Raw genomic sequence first — 18,384 nt, forward strand, 5'->3', positions numbered from 1 at the left:
GTGGCAGTTATCCCTATGTTCATTTTGTCAGATGTGAAATATGTATAGATGATGATTTCTTCCAAATGTTAGCCTTCCGGTGTCTGTTGAATGTGACATCGGAAAGACCACTGATCAGTGACTGCTGGGTTTCGGACTCAGTTTTCACTGCTGGTCCTGCAACCCAACCAACATGCTATTATCCAGCCTAAATTATCTTGGGCCTCAAACTATGAACACAGATTAATTTACATAGTCATTGTTAATTCATAGATGTCTAGTTAGAATAGCACACGACCTTGAGTTACATTATGAGGTCAAAGGGATATAAGAATGGCTGTGTTGGCCCATCTTTCCCATATTCTCTGGTTGAGGCTCTTCCTGGAAGAACGCTGCTGCTCTCTTTGAGGCCATCCTTCAAACTCAGGTATGTTTCAACCTCAGTATCCACTTAGGGCTTTTCCTCTTGCTCATGTCCACTGGGAAAAGAAGACAGCATTTAGCTTATCCTGTAATTTCTTATTCTACCAATTTGGAGGTTACTTTGGGAGGAGTTGGAATGATAATAGAATTTCCTAAAATTTTGCTACTCAAAGAGGGGTCTGTGGGGGCAGTAACTTTGGAGTGACCTGGGAGCTGATTAGAAGTGCAGACTCTCAGGCTACACTTCATACTCAGTGAATCATAAACTGATTTTGCCAAGATTCCCCAGATACCTGGTAAGAAAGGACATTAAAGGTTTGAGAAGCACTGCCCTGAAAGACAGGGTACTACTTAACAGTGCTGGGGATTGGCGATCCGGGTCAGACACAGCATCTGAGGTAGAAGAAGTACGCACATCCTCCTTTCAGATGTTGGGTGTTCTGGTGGTTTCGGTTGGTGATGCCTGATGTTCAAGGTTTTGGGCACTAGAGGGTGACATTGGGCTGCATGGCTAAGTGAGCAGGGCCTCTCTCCAGGAAGTATCTTGAGATGGGTATCTTGAAATGATGTACAATTAAATTTTTTTTTGGTCTCTCATATTAAATTTAGTCCAGTTACCAAATAATGATTGACATTTATTTAGCATGAACTATGTGCTAAGCACTGTGCCAGGGCATTTACATGAATGGCCTCATTGAATCCTCAGAGGTGCTATTGTTGACCTACTTTAAAGATGAAGAAATTAGGGTTTCAGGAGGTCACGTTCATGGTCACACAGCTGAGCAGTGAAAGGAAGTGATGGGGCATGGATCAGGCTGGGTCTGTCTGTCTGACCGTGAGCCTGAGGTCTGATCCTTCACCCTGCACTGCCTTCTCTTTACTCCTCTCAACAGCCCTCCAGGGCAGGCATCACAGTAACCAATGGTGATGCCTTTAAACAACTGAAATAGAAGAACAAGGAATTAAATACAAATGCTGTACATTTTTAATGCACTTTCTTTGTGAGGCAGGAGAGCACAAAGGTTATTCCACAGGCTCTAAAGTTATTCAGTCTGTTATAAAAGCCACTGGCTAGGGATGGTTATTGAGCACTTGAAATGTGGCTGCTGTGATGGAAGAAACGAATATTTAATTTGCTTAATTTTCATTAGCTTACCTTTAAAATCCGACACTTGATTACTGGAAAGCTTCTAAGTATGTTTGGAACAGCTTGGGTGTGTGAATCTGCTTTTTCAACTGTCAAGTATTTTCGTTAAAAATTTTGTATCTCAGATAAATTAGGAGGTTGATTAACATATACACACTACTATACCTAAAACAGATAAGCAACCACTGTATAAGGACCTACTGTATAGCACAGGGAACTATATTCAGTATCTTGTAATAACCTTAAAGGAAAAGAATCTGAAAAAGAATATACATATATAAAAAACGTATAACTGTACATTGCTGTACACCTGAAACTAACACAATGTTGTAAATTAACTATACTTCAATAAAAAGAGAAAAAAGATTAAAACAAATTTGTGTCCAAATGAAGATGTGCTGTAAGCATAGCATACACACTGGTTTTCAAAGACAGTGTACAAAATGAATGGATTTATTAATATTTCATTAATAATTCATATACTGATTACACATTGAAATGATCATATTCTGGGTATGTGGAGTTATATAAAATATATTATTAAAGTTAGTTTCACCTGTTGCTTTTTACTTTTTTAACGTGGCTACTAGAACGTTTGAAACGATGCATGTGGCTCACGTAATCTTTCTGTTGGACACTGCTGCTCCAGAGCCAGATTATTGGGTTCAAACCCTTACTCTACTGCTTAATAGCTGTGGGAACTCTGTGGCTTCCCATTTCATTTGTAAAATGGTGTAGAAGTACCTACCTCACATGGTCGTTGAGATGGTTATGACCCGGTATGTAAAGTGCTCACTGGGTGACAATTCTCCATGGGCCTTTTGTGTTTCTGCACCCCTGGTAAGCAGAAGCCCTGAAGGCCTTTGTTCTAAACTATCTTATCAAGGATGCTTGCATAGCAAACGGCCTTGGAAAATAGATGGTAGCTTCTCCCTCTAACGCAAAGATCAGGTGCGTTTGCCTGCTGTCTATGATAAAAGATTTGGTCACCCTAAGCGCAAAGTTCCTCTTCTGAAACTCAACCCACTGCACGAGCCGGTACCATCTGGGCCTTTCTGCGTCACCCTGTGGGAACTGGAGCTCAGAGAACCAGTTGCCAATCATGGCTATTGCTGTGAATGATAAACTGTCCATTGTCTCTGAACCAGGAGTCTCCTGTCTTCTGCCGGCATCCCTGAAATTGTGGCAGTCTGACTTGTCTACATCACCAAGTAGAGTGAAATTGACACCTGAAACTAACATAACATTGTTAGTCACCTATACTCCACTAAGTAGAGTGAAACTAACACAACATTGTTAATCGACTATACTCCAATATGAAATAAAAATTTAAAAAGACAACCAAAACTCAGACCCTTCACAGTTTTGGACAGTACTTGGAATAGGTGCCGGGCACACAGCACCGTGTAAGTGTTAGATTTTATTACTATTTTACTATTACTATTTTATTACCCCCTCTTACTTCCATTTAGTTTAGTTGAATCACTACCATCTTCTGCCTTTTGTGTCTGCTTCCACTTAGGGAGAGAGATTTCCTCACTCTCTCTTTGGACCTCTGGCATTCCCTTTGGCTGTACCTTATCACTTACCCCTCACGGTGATGTCAGGTTGCATGTGGTCAAATTGTTAGAGCTGTTATCTATTGTTATCTATTGTTATAGATCAGATCAGCCTAATGGATTTGATTTTCCCTCTCCAAATATTGTTTCTTATTGCTCCAAAATTCTTCTCTTCCAGGAGAACTTTCTAGAAATAAGTATTAAGGCACAGAGTGGCAACTTATGCCTTCTGTTCCTCTGACCGTACTTCCTCTAATACAGAGGACAGTTTGGCACATGACAAGTGTCAGCCACCACCACTTCTCTCTACCAACAATTCCATGTGTCTAGTGCTACTTCTTCACTTGTTTACACTCAGAGACGTGCAGACACACGATCGCAGTGTGTAGTTTCCACATAGGCATAATAGATTTTGACTGTACTATAAAAATATACCTAGAGTTAACCATTTTATTGGTTTCCGTCAAAGGCCAATGTAAAAAATTTCAGAGCAGAGTATGTACGTTATGCTATTTGGAATAAGCTACAGGATCAAAACAGAACAAAGTTAAAGGGAATGTGAAACATTTCATTGTGAATTATGTATAAGGGATTATCACACAAACGCATTGCTAAAACGTTTTAACTGAACTCTCTGAATTGCCTTTAGCTCTGGTTTTTAAAGTAGGTACCTAGTTTGTATAATATAAAAAGACACCTTATTTTTATATTGGCAACAGAAATTCAAATTTAACTAAAATTAACTAAAATTAAACATTCAGTTCCTCAGCTTGATAGCCGTACGTGGCTCATTGGCTACCATGTTGGACAGTGCGGATCTAGTACATTTCCATCACAGAAAGTACCATTGAGGATTCCTGCTCTCAAATTACATGAATGTTGGAATCAGATGGTAAGTATTGTTCTTTAGCAAACAGCATTAAAAGTTGCGTCCAAGATATTTTGGACATAATTCTAGATATGTTTACAACTCTAAGTAATCTGATTATATCTTGGTTTTAAGATAAAGGCATGAAACTTTAGCTATGAAAAAATTCAACACAACACAGAATTCATTTGCTATTGTGTCGAGGGTTATATCTTCATTTAAATCTATTTGCTCATAGTGATATTTTCCTTTTTAAATGTTTTCTCTTGCCCGAAATCTTCCACAGTTTTGTTATGGCTACATACCATCTTGGCACAATTTACACAGCTTAAAACTAGCACGTATTTTATTTATGGTGCATACTGCTTTAGCAATCCAATTTAAGTTTACTCGGAACAGATACATGAATTGCAATGTACCTAAAAATATTGTGCTTGTTTGTGTGATTACGACGCTACTGCTGAAAATCACAGCAGCTGAGTAACAACAGCGAGCAGCCCCAGCATCACAAGAATAACTGACTGCCAGGAACAAGTATTTACCCTGTGTTGTGTACATTCTACTCAACTAAGCACAAGCCTGATATGAAGATATGGGACGTATCAGTTTTTCCTTTTTGGTGACAGAAAGCCATTATTTCCATCAAGTTTTTCCAATATTACTGTTCTGTCCTTAAAGTGAGAACAGCCTATAAACCATCCTTTAGATCTTTGCTCTTCAAAATGTGGCCCAGGAACCAGCATTAGCATCACTTGGGAGTTTGTTAGAGATATGGAATCTCAGGCACCCCCAGACCTACTGAATCAGATCCTGGGTTTTAGCAAATTCCCCAGGTGATGGGAGGTACACTGAAGTTTGAGAAGCACTGCTTTAGACACCGAAAATGAGACCTCAGTACATTTGATGCCGTTTCTGAGGCACAGTGTTATGGATTGAATTTTGTCTCCCCTCAAAATGCCTGTGTTGGAGCCCTAACCCCCTGTACCTCAGAATGTGTTCTTATTTGGAGACAAGGTCTTTACAGAGGTAATGGAGTTAAAATTAGGTCGTTAGGGTGAGTTCTAATCCAATATGACTGGTGTCCTTATATGAAGTAATTGAGTAAAAATGAGGTCATTAGGGTGAGTCTTAATCCAATATGACTGGTGTCCTTATATAAAAGGGGGAACTCGGGCACAGAAACATGTATGAAAAGAAGACTATGTGAAGACACAGGGAGAAGACGGCCGTCTACAAGCCAAGGAGAGAGGCCTTGGAAGGGGTCCTTCCCTTCCAGCCCTTGGAAGGAACCAGCTCTGCCAACACCTTGATTTCAGACTTCTAGCCTCCAGGATTATGAGACAATAAATTTCTGTTGTTTAAGCCACCCAGTTTGTGGTAATTTGTAAGGGCAACCCTAGTGGACACATGGTTACTCCTTCTTTTGTATCATGAATTGTCTGCCTTTTAGATGACGTCTACCAGGCATTTGCCCTCTTGTATCTGCCCAGAATGTGATATCTATCAGTCAGGTAGGGTGCCTACAACAGTCCTCTTGGGAAAACAGATCATGGAAGAGACAATTATGTTTCTAACAGTTGCAAAACTAGATATTAAGGGCCCTGGAAGGAATGGCAGCCTCCCTTTAACCCTTTAACAGTGCGCTTCTTCAGCATGAAGAAAATAATGGCCATAGATCAGAGAGTGCTTTAGATATTTAGAGCAAGAGCTGCAGGAGACATGAAAGGATTATTCAAGAATGAACCATACTGGGATGGGAGGAACAGAAAAAGGTGATTTGGAGAATACATCAGAGAAAGCAACAAAGAACCACAGAGGGCAGGAGGAGAGGAGGCTGGGAGACTGGAAAAAAATGAGTAAGAGTGTCTTTTCTAATCATTTAGACACCTCAAATTCATGCAATGGAGTAGCTAATGGAGTCCTGTCTAAGATTTGCAATTTCCAGTCTGCAACTCACATGGATCCTGGGATTAGGAATATCTAATAACAATACCTGTTACAGCTGGAAAGAACCTGTCTCTCATTTTACACATAAGGAAACTGAGTCCAGCTAATTAGCTGGAGAAACAAGCCCAGGATCCTCATCTCACAGCCGTAGCCCAGGGCTCCTGCCAGCACACCTGGTGTACGTGACTTTTGGTGGCTGTAGATCATAGAACAGGGCATCTATGATAATCTAAATTGCTTTACATGAAGCACATGGATTTTGCATCAAGTAGTTTTAATTATAAGGCTATGTCAAAGGGATCTGATGACATCTTATTAAATTACAAGAGTGAGCTCAAGTAGTTTCTGATGTGGGCATAGTCCCAAGAAGAATGAGTTTTATAGTCAAGGGCTACCCAGGCTTCTCTCCACCTCTCCTGGCCCCCTCCTTTCCCCTTTTAAATTCTGTTTGTTTTAATCACAGAAAATGTTATAGAGAAATCAAGCATAAATCAAATTATGAAAATACATAAGAAGTATTGCATCCAAATTGTTTTTCTTTCTTTGATCCTTCCATTCCTTTGAATGATGGCAGAATTTAATCTCCAGAGAGAACTTTTCAGACCTCCATATAGAAAAAAATGTATTTTTTTCTGATGAGATACTCAATGTGGCTGCCATTTTAAGTTGTTCTTCCATTGGAAATAATACATTAGTCTACACAATTATAAAAAAAGAAAAAAATGAGTGTAAAGAAGCAAGTTCATAGAATTCCCTCTCATATTAGCCGTCAGACTCCTGGACAAACTGGAAGCTGATAGGTTTAATAGTACAAATGTGCACTATGAAAATTCTTAGTGACAACTGTGGGAATAATGGCCTTTTCCATTGGTAGCTGCCTAAGTAATTGAAGGGTTATATATCAGGTTTGGCAGTAGGATCCCTCTGACTACAACTTGGTGTAATCACGTTGGGATTCTAGGCAGTGGTTCCTTAAGGTGTTCTCCTAAAGGAGATCTCATCAAGTCCCTTTGTAATGCCACCCTGTTATCTCTCTTCTCATCTAAGTCACTCATTAACATATGTATCAATCAGAATCTAAAAAAAGAAAACAGAAACCACTTTCGTGTTTACAACAAAGGGAATTTAATGCAGGGGACTGATTGTACTGGTGATGGCAGAGCTGAGAAGCCAATCAAGGGACAGTGAAGAAACCCAGAGAGATTATTAGCATCAGGAAAAAAAAAACACTTCCATCTCTAGGCTGTTATATACATATTATTATTTTCCTTATGGCAAGTAGGCAGGAGCTGCTCTAGACCTGTCAGGGATTCTAAGCAGAAGGTATGTCCTCAGGAGATTTATAATCTGGTCGGTGAGACTAGGCAGGCACAGAAAACAGATTGTGATTAAGCGCTAAACCACAGGGACAGAGTCTCAGAACTGGAAAGGCAGTCACTGAGGGAGAGAGACCTTTGTTGCTTCCTGGGCCATTGAGGAATGTGCTAAGGGACACTTTTCATGGTGTCACTTTGCCTAACTTAACACTCCAGAGAGGAACCTGAGTTTAGGGACTCTGTGAATAAGCATCTGTAACACGTTTTATTGTCTTAGAACAATTATCTCTTCTAGGGAAACAGCTTTTCCTCTCAATGAGTCAAAGAGACATATTTGTTCAGGAAGGGAGGAGATCTAGATGAAAGCATTTTGCTCTTCTAAAGAATGTTGGCAGATTTAAAATTCATGTTCAAAACAGCATAGTTGACCTTGTACAAATACTCTTGATACAGTTAACTGGAAGCAAAAAGGCAAGGTCAACCAGGTTGTATGGTATCTGCAATCACTTTTTTCATGTCTCTCCCCTTCTACGTGCTTCTTTCCTTCAATGTGGGCACTTAGGACTCTCAACCGCTCTTTTGCATTCTTCACTTATTAATTCTTACTTACTTGAAAGGATCAGATTTAAGTCATTTACAACTTAGAATAAATTTAAGTCAATATTTGTACACAGTGAAACTGACCCTTAACATTGGCCTGTATTTTGGGGAGTAAATTAAAAAATTAGAACATGAAAAATGACAAAAGGCAAGAATATTTTGAACAAGTAGTTTGGGTACGGAATATTTAAAAATTAGTGTTTATATAGTCAGTATGGATACTTAGGGAAAACTTAAAAAAATTCCAAAATAAAAAAATTTTAAAATAGCACATGTACATCAGGTCATAAGATAAAGTTTAATACATTTGATCATGTTAAAGGACACAAAACACAGCCAATCTAACCAAATTTCAGGCATGCATTTACATAAATATATTAAATTAAGAAAAGAAATTATACACTTAAACATCCTTTTCACCTAAAAATCATTAAATCCACAGATCAACAATAAAAACCAATTCTCTGCATTTATCACTTCAAGATACAATTGTTCTATTTTAAAGATAACACAAATACACTTGTTAGAATTTATATGCATTATACATATATTATATATTACATAGATAGTGTGTATACATATGTAGTGTTTGTACAGATAGATAAATATATATACATGGGTGTGTGCACACATACAGATACACACAGATGTACTTTAGGCCATCTGTACTATTATTGCTGGATTTTGATGTTAAACTGAATCGGAGCTGGATGGGTGTGATTATTATCTTTTGCTTCAAATGTGTTCATCATACCCATGGGGCTCACAATCCCCCATTATAAACATCCTTGCCTTTTCCGTAGTACATAACCGTGCTGGGCACTTCAATAAATCTTTGTTGAATTATTGAATGGATGGATGGCTGAATAATAGATCAAGCAAAGAGTACTGAATATTATAATAACTTGGTTAAGTAAGTAAGATTAATTCAAATTTAGAAGGATTATCTGAGCCAATGACTTTGCATGTTACTTTTCAGAAGAACATTTACAGAAATTCCAACTAGTACATATATTAACTCTGCTCCCTTAAACGTGTACCTGCTTTAATTACTTGTGCTTCTTATTAATAGAAATCCAAGCAAGGTATCCTCTGTGAATAAGGTTATGGACAAATTGCCCAAACTGTCAACGATCTAAAGGAAAATGAACAACTAGGAAAAGCAAAACGTGTTAGAAGAATGAAAAAGTTAACCATACTTTAAAACTGGATAAAATTAATCACAGATAAAGCCAGGAAAGACACAGGGGTTTCTGTGCTGATTTGTTTTCTGCTTCTTAATTATAATGATTTGATAATTTTTTCATTTTAATTAGATGGGTTTCTTTTAAATAGTCTTCTTTAGCATGTCCTAGCGAATTAAGCTCCAAAAATTCCTTAGTACCTCAGTATCATTTATCTTGTTACCACATGGTTCTTGGTGAGATGCACGTCCAAAAATGTCCTATGAATATATGAGATGTGGGAAATACCTGATATCTTATAAGGTTGTCAGTTCGATTTCTCAATAATAGTATTATGAACAGAATGTATTAATGTGTTAATAGTATTGGGTTCTACAGTACATGAACTCCTAATTTATTCTATGAAAGTCATGCTTCTGATTTTAAGAACATGAAGTAAAGAAATATCCAACGTACATTTGGGGCACAGACTACCAAATCTGATCACACGGTGTTCACGTGAATGGAAACTTCTGGCTAGTTAATTTTTAGTGCAAAGGGAAACGTACAACAATTAGTTTCTAACTGTGGAGACGAAGCGTATTTTCTATTTAGCCATTATGAATTTCCCATCACTGTTAATGTTCCATTTTTTCTATCCTATGTGCTAAAAATGTTTTTTTAACTTAAAAGATTATAGTCAATTGAGATAACTCACCAAACATGTTTGTTAATTTGCTTACATATGTATTTTAAGTAATACAGAATCTACATATGCAAAAAAAAAATCCTGACTGAAATGTGAGGTCTGTGTTTGTGATATACATGAGATGTAACTTTAGAATTCATGTTGAGTTGGTACCTTTTTTTTTTTTTCCCCCGGTATGTCTCTCTGTATTCTGGTTTAAAAAAGCAGTGATAAGATTTAGGCCTAAGGCTTTATGTTAATACAAGGGATCATTATTTATTTTTTATTTTTTTTTCAACCAAGTTATAGATGACCTAAACAAAAGAAAGCAAGGTAAATGATGGGTGTATCTTGGGCTCTCACTTAATGAAGAATTGAAGAAAAGAGCTAACCTGATAAGTGAGTAAATCTCTTCATAGCCTCTAGGGAAACAACAACTATGATTGAGAAGAAAACAACACAACACCTTCTTACACTCTCATGAGTACATCATACTCCCTGAAATAGTTCTTTTAAGACAATTTTCAAAACTTATATATGAGTAGCTATTTAAGGGAAAGAAGTGTTGAAGTTGGCTAGGACTAGTGTTTGGCAGGTTTTACGGTTTTGTTTTTAATATCAAAATGCTTCTGTTCTTAGGTTTCCCACTTTCTTTGTCATTATATTAATTATTAGAGGTATGACTGATTTGTGTTGGTGTGATGATGAGAAAGAAAGTAAGAGAGCAAACATCTATTTCTTTAGGATATTCTAATGGAGAACTTTCTAAACGTATTGCCAGCAGTCACAGTAACAGGCCCACTAACTTCCTGTGGGTAATAAAGAAATAGGTACATTTTCTGGGCATGGAACTTTGGTCTGAGTTCTCTGCAAGTTCAAGGCTCAAGGGTGGGGAAAGAAGATTCTGAAGTTTCCATTGAGGAACTACTTATTTTTTCCTCATCAATTTCGGATAATCTTATTTAAAATAGACTCCACTGAGATGGTGGTTGCTTGAATAGGAAATAGCTACTGACTTTCCCTACTGTTAACTTGTGATCTTGACTGGGGATACTCTTTTCAGCATCCAAGATGGAACCCCAGCTGAGCTGGGACATCCAGGCTGGGAGTCATTTACGCTTTTTGTTACTTCTTTCAACAATATGAATAGGTCAGTCTAGTATGTTCATATTTGTCTACTGTTCTTTATGATATAGCATCTGAGCAAATGTGGTACTAGGAGAAGGTGTTTTCAGAAAAATAAAGAAAAGATCATAGCCAGCAAAATCAATAGCAACCTGCCCCAGGGTATCTTCATTATGGGTGTACTGAAGACATGTCTGTTTAGTCAGAACCAATAGAAATAGAGAAGAGAGCTGTTAAGAGGAAGAGGGGTACATGGGGGTGGGGAGGCAAAAAGACAGAGAAACAGAGAAAAAGAAAGATAGATATCTCAGATAACGTTCTATAGAGACATCCAGAAACTCTAACTTATTGATCAGCCAACTACAAATGCCTATGATACACCTTAGTTTCCTCTTAAAAGTGTAGGTTTGGTTTCTCTTTTATGTTTCCAAGCTAAAAAAGTTAGACTAATAAAAGTTTAAATTAATGTGTTCTTTAAAAGTCCCTAGATGTAGCATCTAACCTTAAGTCCTAAACCTAGTAAGCTTCTTGTATAGTTTATGATTTGGAGATAAAAACAACATCACAAAAATGTTAAAAATTATTAGTATGTTATCATGTAATTATTTTCAAAGAAATAAATAGAGAAGAAGTGACTGCTCTGAAGTATGTAAATGAAAAAGAGAATGATTTTCTATTTAGGTTGTATGTATATGTTGCATGTGTAGGTAGGTTTCTTTGCTCTTTCTTTACGAGATAGTCTGTTAACCTGAGAAAACTTCTGAGTGTTCTTTGTGATAAAATAAAAGATATATTTTACAATAGCCACATTGAAAGGAAATTCCAAGAAGAAAGGTATGAATGGAAGCACTTTTTATCATCACTCAAGTTTCTTAAATCTTCCCTTCTTTCCACTTTAATGATGTGCCTATTCAGTTATCTTCTCATTACCTTAAATAACTAGCAAGAAAACAAAGTTCTATTAATCAGAACAAGAGTTTGGCAGAAGCAGTAGCAGAAAGTTTTTTCCCAACTCTTTATAACTACCGTAACAGCCTTTCACATTAAATTGATACCCAAAGCTTAAGCTCTAGAATGGAAAAAGGGATAATAATCTACATTTTTCTGTTTCTTTATTTTATCTTTATCTCACACATTTGTATCCATACCAAGGACATTTTCTTCCATTTTGATTATGTGCTTTTTGAACCGAGTAGATGTTACCATTCGTGTGATGAAACAATCATTTTTCCCTAACTCATACTTTTTAACCAATTCTTACTTGCCTCTCAAAATGAATTATTTAAGATCGTTCTCCAGTCACATATTTAAAAAATCTACTTGAAAGGAAAGGTCAAAAGATGTTTTGAAATGACCACTGAGTTTTTAAAAGGTAGCTATTAATTAGCCATTGCTATTTACTTCTCTCCTAAGAACAGAGAGAAATGACTCCAATGACTGTCTTTGCTGGGGTCTGATATCCCTGGATCTTGTGATTTTCTTTTTCAAAGATTTTGATCTGTTATTCTAATGACTCACAATAGAAAAGGCAATGATACCTGGGGTACATATGTTTTTCTAAGTCATTTGAAACTCTTTCACTTGTGAAAGGGCTGTATAAAAAAAGCTGGGTCTGATCAATTTAATCTAGATATTTTTAAATAGAAGAACAAATGGCAATAGAACACCATTTCTTTTGGAAAGACTCTTTTGGAAAAGATGGAAAGATTAAAGATGTAAGAAGAAATGCTGAGCGTTTTCAGATTTGGCTGAATATATAGCAGTATCCTTATTGTTTTCAGTGAAACTATGTACAGGAGAATGTGTAATAAAACTGCACAATTTGACAGATTTAGACAGCTGGCTCCCTCACAAGAAGTTCACATTTTGTGAATGTCACCCACGTTGAATAAGAGACGATGAGATGGTTAAGGTCCATTTACAAAAATCGTTGTCAGGACTTTTTTTTTTTTAATTGTAAAACTTTCTGTGATGGAATTCAGTAAAAGGGCTACGAAGAGAAAGCAAAGAGGACAAAAGACTGCTATTAACCTACAGATGTGGGCTAGTACAGGGTTCACTGCAAGATTTGTCACACTGTTGGGCCAATGAAGTGTTCGTGTGACTAGAAGGGACCACCCCTTTTCTGGGGTAAGAGGGCAATTTGGTCTCCATGCTCATTTAATCCTGAGACTTCTTTGAATAGACTGTCAATTGAAATCTAAATTGTGCAAAATTATGCATATGCACTTTTTAATGCAGGCTATTGTTCACTAAGCACTGCACCAAGATTTGTCAACCCATTTCCATTGGGCATGAGGTCACTTGAAACTTAAGTAATCGTATATGGAAGACAAGAGCGGAGCCCTTAACCAACCTTTCTGTGTTGTGGTTTCTCACTGTGCTTTATTTGCAGATCTCTCACTTTAAAACAATAGACAAATATTAGTTACAAGATTTTGTTTCTTTTTGAAATTGAGGCTCCTTTTCGTAAAGGTAAGGAGCGGGTTTGGGGAGTCAGTCTGTGCCGTATAATCTGTCCTACTCTACAATTTAGATTCTGGAGGAGCAGATGTTTAGAGAAGGGCAACCTATAGTAGGTGCCCACATGTCATGAGTCGATGTTTTCTCAGTGGGGCAAAGAGGCCTGATAATTTTGTTATAATCCAAACGTGGCAGGATTGTCTCAAAAACCATGAAGAAAAACGTGTACCAGACTTTTTACAGTTTAAGTTAGAAAGTGGCATTTCTTGAAAAACCCGAACAGAACATTTACAGGAAATTTATTCATAAATGAACCAGAGAGGATTTTCACTGAGTTCCGAAGGAACGTATACATTAAAAGTCATATTTGGCAAGAATGATCATATTAAAAATTGGTACAAGTGACAGCTTACACAGGCAAGATTTGTTAAAAATGAGTGAACTCTTTTCCAGTGAGGCGATTCAGTGTGAAACCTGCAACATTCTCATCACATATACTCTGACAGTCTTGCTATGGTGAAAAGCACTTTACAAATGTTTAATGCTGGAATTTTATAAGGTGTGGCTGTTTTCTTGCTTTTTCATCCGTCGGTAATGATTACATGTTGGCACAAGGATACATTGCTAGATTAGATCCTCAGCACATTAAAGACTGTTTGCTTTCTCACTCCCCTTCTTTCCAATTAAGTTGGTGAAAAATGTAACTTTAGTATTTTACAGGACAGGGTAAAGGTGTTTCATCTAGGTGATGTCTATATTATAAAAATAAAATAAAAAATATAAATATGTAACACAAACCCAGTGCCTATTGTTAAATAAACTATACAATAAAAGCAGACCTTTTAGGAAGATTGGTTTTAGACTTTGCCATTATGATTTAATTTGAAAACAATCTTGAAATTAAGCTAGAGTAACCAGATTTCTCTGCCAATAAAGAGGTAAGTGCGTTAACTTTCTGCAATTGGATACATTGATAAAACCGAAGATTACAATTTTATATCAAGTTGCCCTCTTATAAATTCATCAGGAAGCTCTGAAACATTCTCTCATATTATAGTCCTTTAATATAAAAATATGGCCTTTTAAAATTCAATCCATCAGATTGCACAGTAATGTTTTAAAACTCCATTGAAGTTGACTTTAGTGATTACAGACAGAAAATTCCCGGGAAGGCAAATAATCTCTTCTGGTGACATAAAAATTCTGCTATCAATTTACAATGGAATTTCTGGGGAAATTACTCCGCACAAGGAAATATATATTTAAAAAACCCATCTGTTACGCAACCACACTCACGGGGGTTGTGAGTGTGTGTGCATATGTGCATATGTGAACAAACGTGCCTATATACACACACAGGGTCTGCACAATTCTGGAAATGACTTTTAAATTAATCAAAGAAAATGAAATCACAGGAGTGTGTAGCAGGATAACAGTCGTTCTTTTTAATGACAGGATAAAAAATAAATGCCCATTGGAAAGGAATAGTCAAACAGTCCCAGAAACTATACAATGTAACTTGTTAGATCCAGCAAATAAGATGTCATGTCAATGATCTGATCAAGAATACCTGCCCTGGTCTCTCTGCGGAGGTTTCTGTCCACTTGTTCACACTGAGGACCAAGATATCCTTTTTTACAGAGGCACTTGTTGGGTCTAACACAGACACCGCCGTGGCGACACGCTGGCTCACATTTCGCTGGGAGAAAAAAAAAAAGCAATAAAATCACACTCCATTCTGTAAGTTGGAAACAGCACCGAGTATGAGGCCAATAGATATCTGACGAGTAAGGGAACGGAGGGAAAGGAGGGGGAAGCCAGTCCCAAAATGATCCCAAAGTTAATAAGTACAAAGGAAGAAGGCTTTCAGACTTCTAGTTATTTGGGGGCCAGAACGCAACAGACAGTGGGAGACATTTCCAGAGAAGGGGATCGTCCAGATCATGGGAAACAATTTCAATCCCTTGCAGAACTGACTTTATGTAAAACGAGGATTTCAGTTCTTTAAAACCTCTGCTTCCCTAGGGCATCTGCAACACAGGGCCTGCCAAGTACCGCTCTGTTTCCGTCCCTCTGGGGTAGGACCTCACAGTGGGAAGGGCGCGGCCAGAGAGAAACGCCCAGTGGCTAGAGCATCACCAATGTAACATCAAGAAATGGGCAGTTTTTTGGGCTTCCCTTGTGGTGCAGTGGTTAAGAATCCCCCTGCCAATGCAGGGGGCATGGGTTCGAGCCCTGGTCCGGGAGGATCCCACATGCTGCGGAGCAGCTGGGCCCGTGCGCCACGGCTGCTGAGTCTGCACTCTGGCGCCTGCGAGCCACAGCTGCTAAGCCCACGTGCCACAACTGCTGAGGCCTGCGTGCCTGGGGCCTGTGCTCCACAACGGGAGAGGCCACCGAGATGGGAGGCCTGTGCACCGCGGCAGGGAGTGACCCCCGCTTGCCGCAACTGGAGAGGGCCCGCCTGCAGCAGCGAAGATCCAATGCAGCCAAAAATAAATATGTAAATTAATTAATTAAAAAAAAAAACACTAGAGTTTAAAAAAAAAGAAAAGAAATGGTCAGTTTTTGATTTTGGTTGGAGGGAGGATCCGCCACGTGGATTCCCTTGGATTCCTCCCTTTCCTTGTTCCCAGGGGATGTGGTGCATATGCCCCTTTCTGATTACACCCTGAAGCCCCTTCTTGGGGTCAGTGCAGTTGCCCAGAGAAAGACGTTCTGAGCAATCCTTTACAGGGCTGCTCTACAGAGCAGGATTGCTTCAGAGAAGAATGTTTACCACTATAATATAGGTAGGGAACGTAAAGATTTATTGCTAAAATGAGATGGAGCATAAAATCGGGTATATAACTTAATTGTCTCTTACTGATAGGATGAATCTGAGGTGTGCAGCCACCGTAGACAGAATCAAATTCCTTGAATACATGTCCTTATACTTTTAGGGGACAGAGTTATTTTAACCTTTTCCAGGGCGTTAATCAAAATCCAGGGGTCTGTGGCTGATATATGGGAAAGAAAGAACAGGGAGAAAATAGACCAAAATAGTCTTTTAAATTTGTGGGAGATGAGCAAACTCTGTGAGTATATGAATAAAGTTCTTACTTGGGTCAAAAGTTCTTACTTGGGTCAAAAATACCACAAATATATTACTTTAATAAAATGGTTCTGGTTTCTCTTATATATTCAAAGTATTTACTTGATTTAGTGGAAAGATTAAAGTACTTTATGACAGCCGTCCCAACCTTTTTGGCACCAGGGACCAGTTTCGTGGAAGGCAATTTCTCCACAGACCGGGGGTGGGGTGGGTTGGGGATGTTTTCGGGATGATTCAAGTGCCTTACATTTATTGTGCACTTTATTTCTATTATTATTACATTGTAATACATAATGAAATAATTATACAACTCACCATCATGCAGAATCAGTGGGAACCCTGAGCTTGTTTTCACTTGCCACTCACTGATAGGGTTTTGATATGAGTCTGCAAGCAATTGATTTATTATGGACTCTGTGCAGTCAGACCTCTCTGCTGATGATACTCTGTATTTGCAGCCACTCCCCAGCGCTAGCATCACCCCCTCAGCCCCACCTCAGATCATCAGGCATTAGATTCTCATAAGGAGCGCGCAACCTAGATCCCTCACATGCGCAGCTCACAGTAGGGTTCACGCTCCTATGTGAATCTAATGCTGCCGCTGATCTGACAGGAGGTGGAGCTCAGGCAGTAATACGAGCGATGGGGAGCGGCTGTAAATACAGAGGAAGCGTCACTTGCTCACCCGCTGCTCACCTCCTACTGTGTGGCCTGGTTCCTAACAGGCCACAGACCGGTACCGGTACCAGTCTGTGGCCCGGAGGTTGGGGACCCCTGCTTATAAACTTTCATTTATATCATATATCATTATTAATATCTATTATGGTACGTATTAAGCTGCCTAGATTCAAAATTATGTTTACCCTCAGTTTAACATACTTTACTAGCAGGCATTCAATAAATATTTGTTATCTGATGACTTGAGGTGACTTAAAAGGTTAGGTAAAATATAAGTAAGGAATAAGACAGAATGGACACCCCGTAAAAGCAGAGAGAGTAGATATTGTCAAGCATAGAAGGAAGCAGAAGGAAGATCTATCATCAGGAATTAGAATATTATTGCATTTAAACACTGATTCTCATTTTTTGGCCAACTAATGAAAAATGAGACAGAATGGGTCAATAGAATGTAAGCATTTTTAAAAAATAATGTAATTACTTAATTTCTGTTGAGTTTCAGTTATGATAGCTTTTTCCTAGATATGTAACCATGATATCAATCACGTAATATTATTAGTGCTGAAGCAATTTAAGCTTAAAATGGATACTGTCTCTGTGACTTTAAATGTCTACTTTATTTGAGGTAAATGAGGTATGGTTATAATTTTTTGAAACAAATACATGTTTAGAATAAAGAAAGAAGGCATTTATGAGTTAAGGATACTGTTAAATATTAATATGGGACTTGAATTTTCTTTGGCAAGAGATACTTTAATATTTGAAATAGCAGAGATCAAAATCTTTTGCAAGTAATATGTATATGCCGGTTGTTGAAAACATACTTTCAGTATACACATCTTAAACTCTAGGTACCTAAATTAATCTAATTGTCTTACTTCACACCAAGTAGAATTTAAACGCGATTACATGTATCTGCAGAAGTCACAAGTTAAAGGATAGAATAACCTTGGAATGAATCTCATTTGCTCTCTGAGCAGCTGCACACCCACCTGATGGTCCACAAGGCAGTGGCAAAAAGAATGGAAAAATCTCATTATATGCCTCTAGATAACTGCATTTTCCCCTTTTCTATAAAAACACCCACTGAAAACCCCTGTTTTTAGCACGCTGCAGCAAGAAAGCAAGCAGCAAATTTAGGGAGGGTCTTTACGGAGTGTCTGGAAAATGCTGGCACTCAGAAAGGGGCTTTGCAAGCACCAGGTCACTGGCTGGTGTGAAAGCTCAAACCCAGGACTGAGAGTCCACAGGGATGATCTAGTTGGGCTGTTTTCATGTGTGACTGTGAAAGAACTCGATTATGTTTATGATTAACTCATATACGTGAACTGTTT

General features: G+C 38.1%; 1 protein-coding gene across 3 annotated transcripts in view; it reads right to left on the bottom strand.

Moving 5' to 3' along the window:
- Positions 1–9,951: 9,951 nt before the first annotated feature.
- The window catches only part of HHIP (hedgehog interacting protein), a 93,434-nt gene continuing 85,001 nt past the window's right edge, over positions 9,952–18,384 (bottom strand). The window contains exons 13-14 of one of the 3 annotated variants that reach the window (XM_082837833.1): positions 14,853–14,977; positions 9,952–14,030 (exon numbers count right to left, since the gene is read on the bottom strand). In XM_082837833.1, the coding sequence (XP_082693959.1) occupies positions 14,016–14,030; positions 14,853–14,977 (140 nt within the window). In that variant the 3' untranslated portion in view covers positions 9,952–14,015. Of the gene's footprint in view, positions 14,978–18,384 lie in introns of all 3 variants that reach the window. The other 2 variants (XM_082837832.1, XM_082837831.1) reach the window with 2 other exon arrangements.

The sequence above is a fragment of the Leucopleurus acutus genome (assembly GCF_964270905.1).
Source record: "Leucopleurus acutus genome assembly, chromosome: 4".
Lineage (NCBI taxonomy): Eukaryota > Metazoa > Chordata > Mammalia > Artiodactyla > Delphinidae > Leucopleurus > Leucopleurus acutus.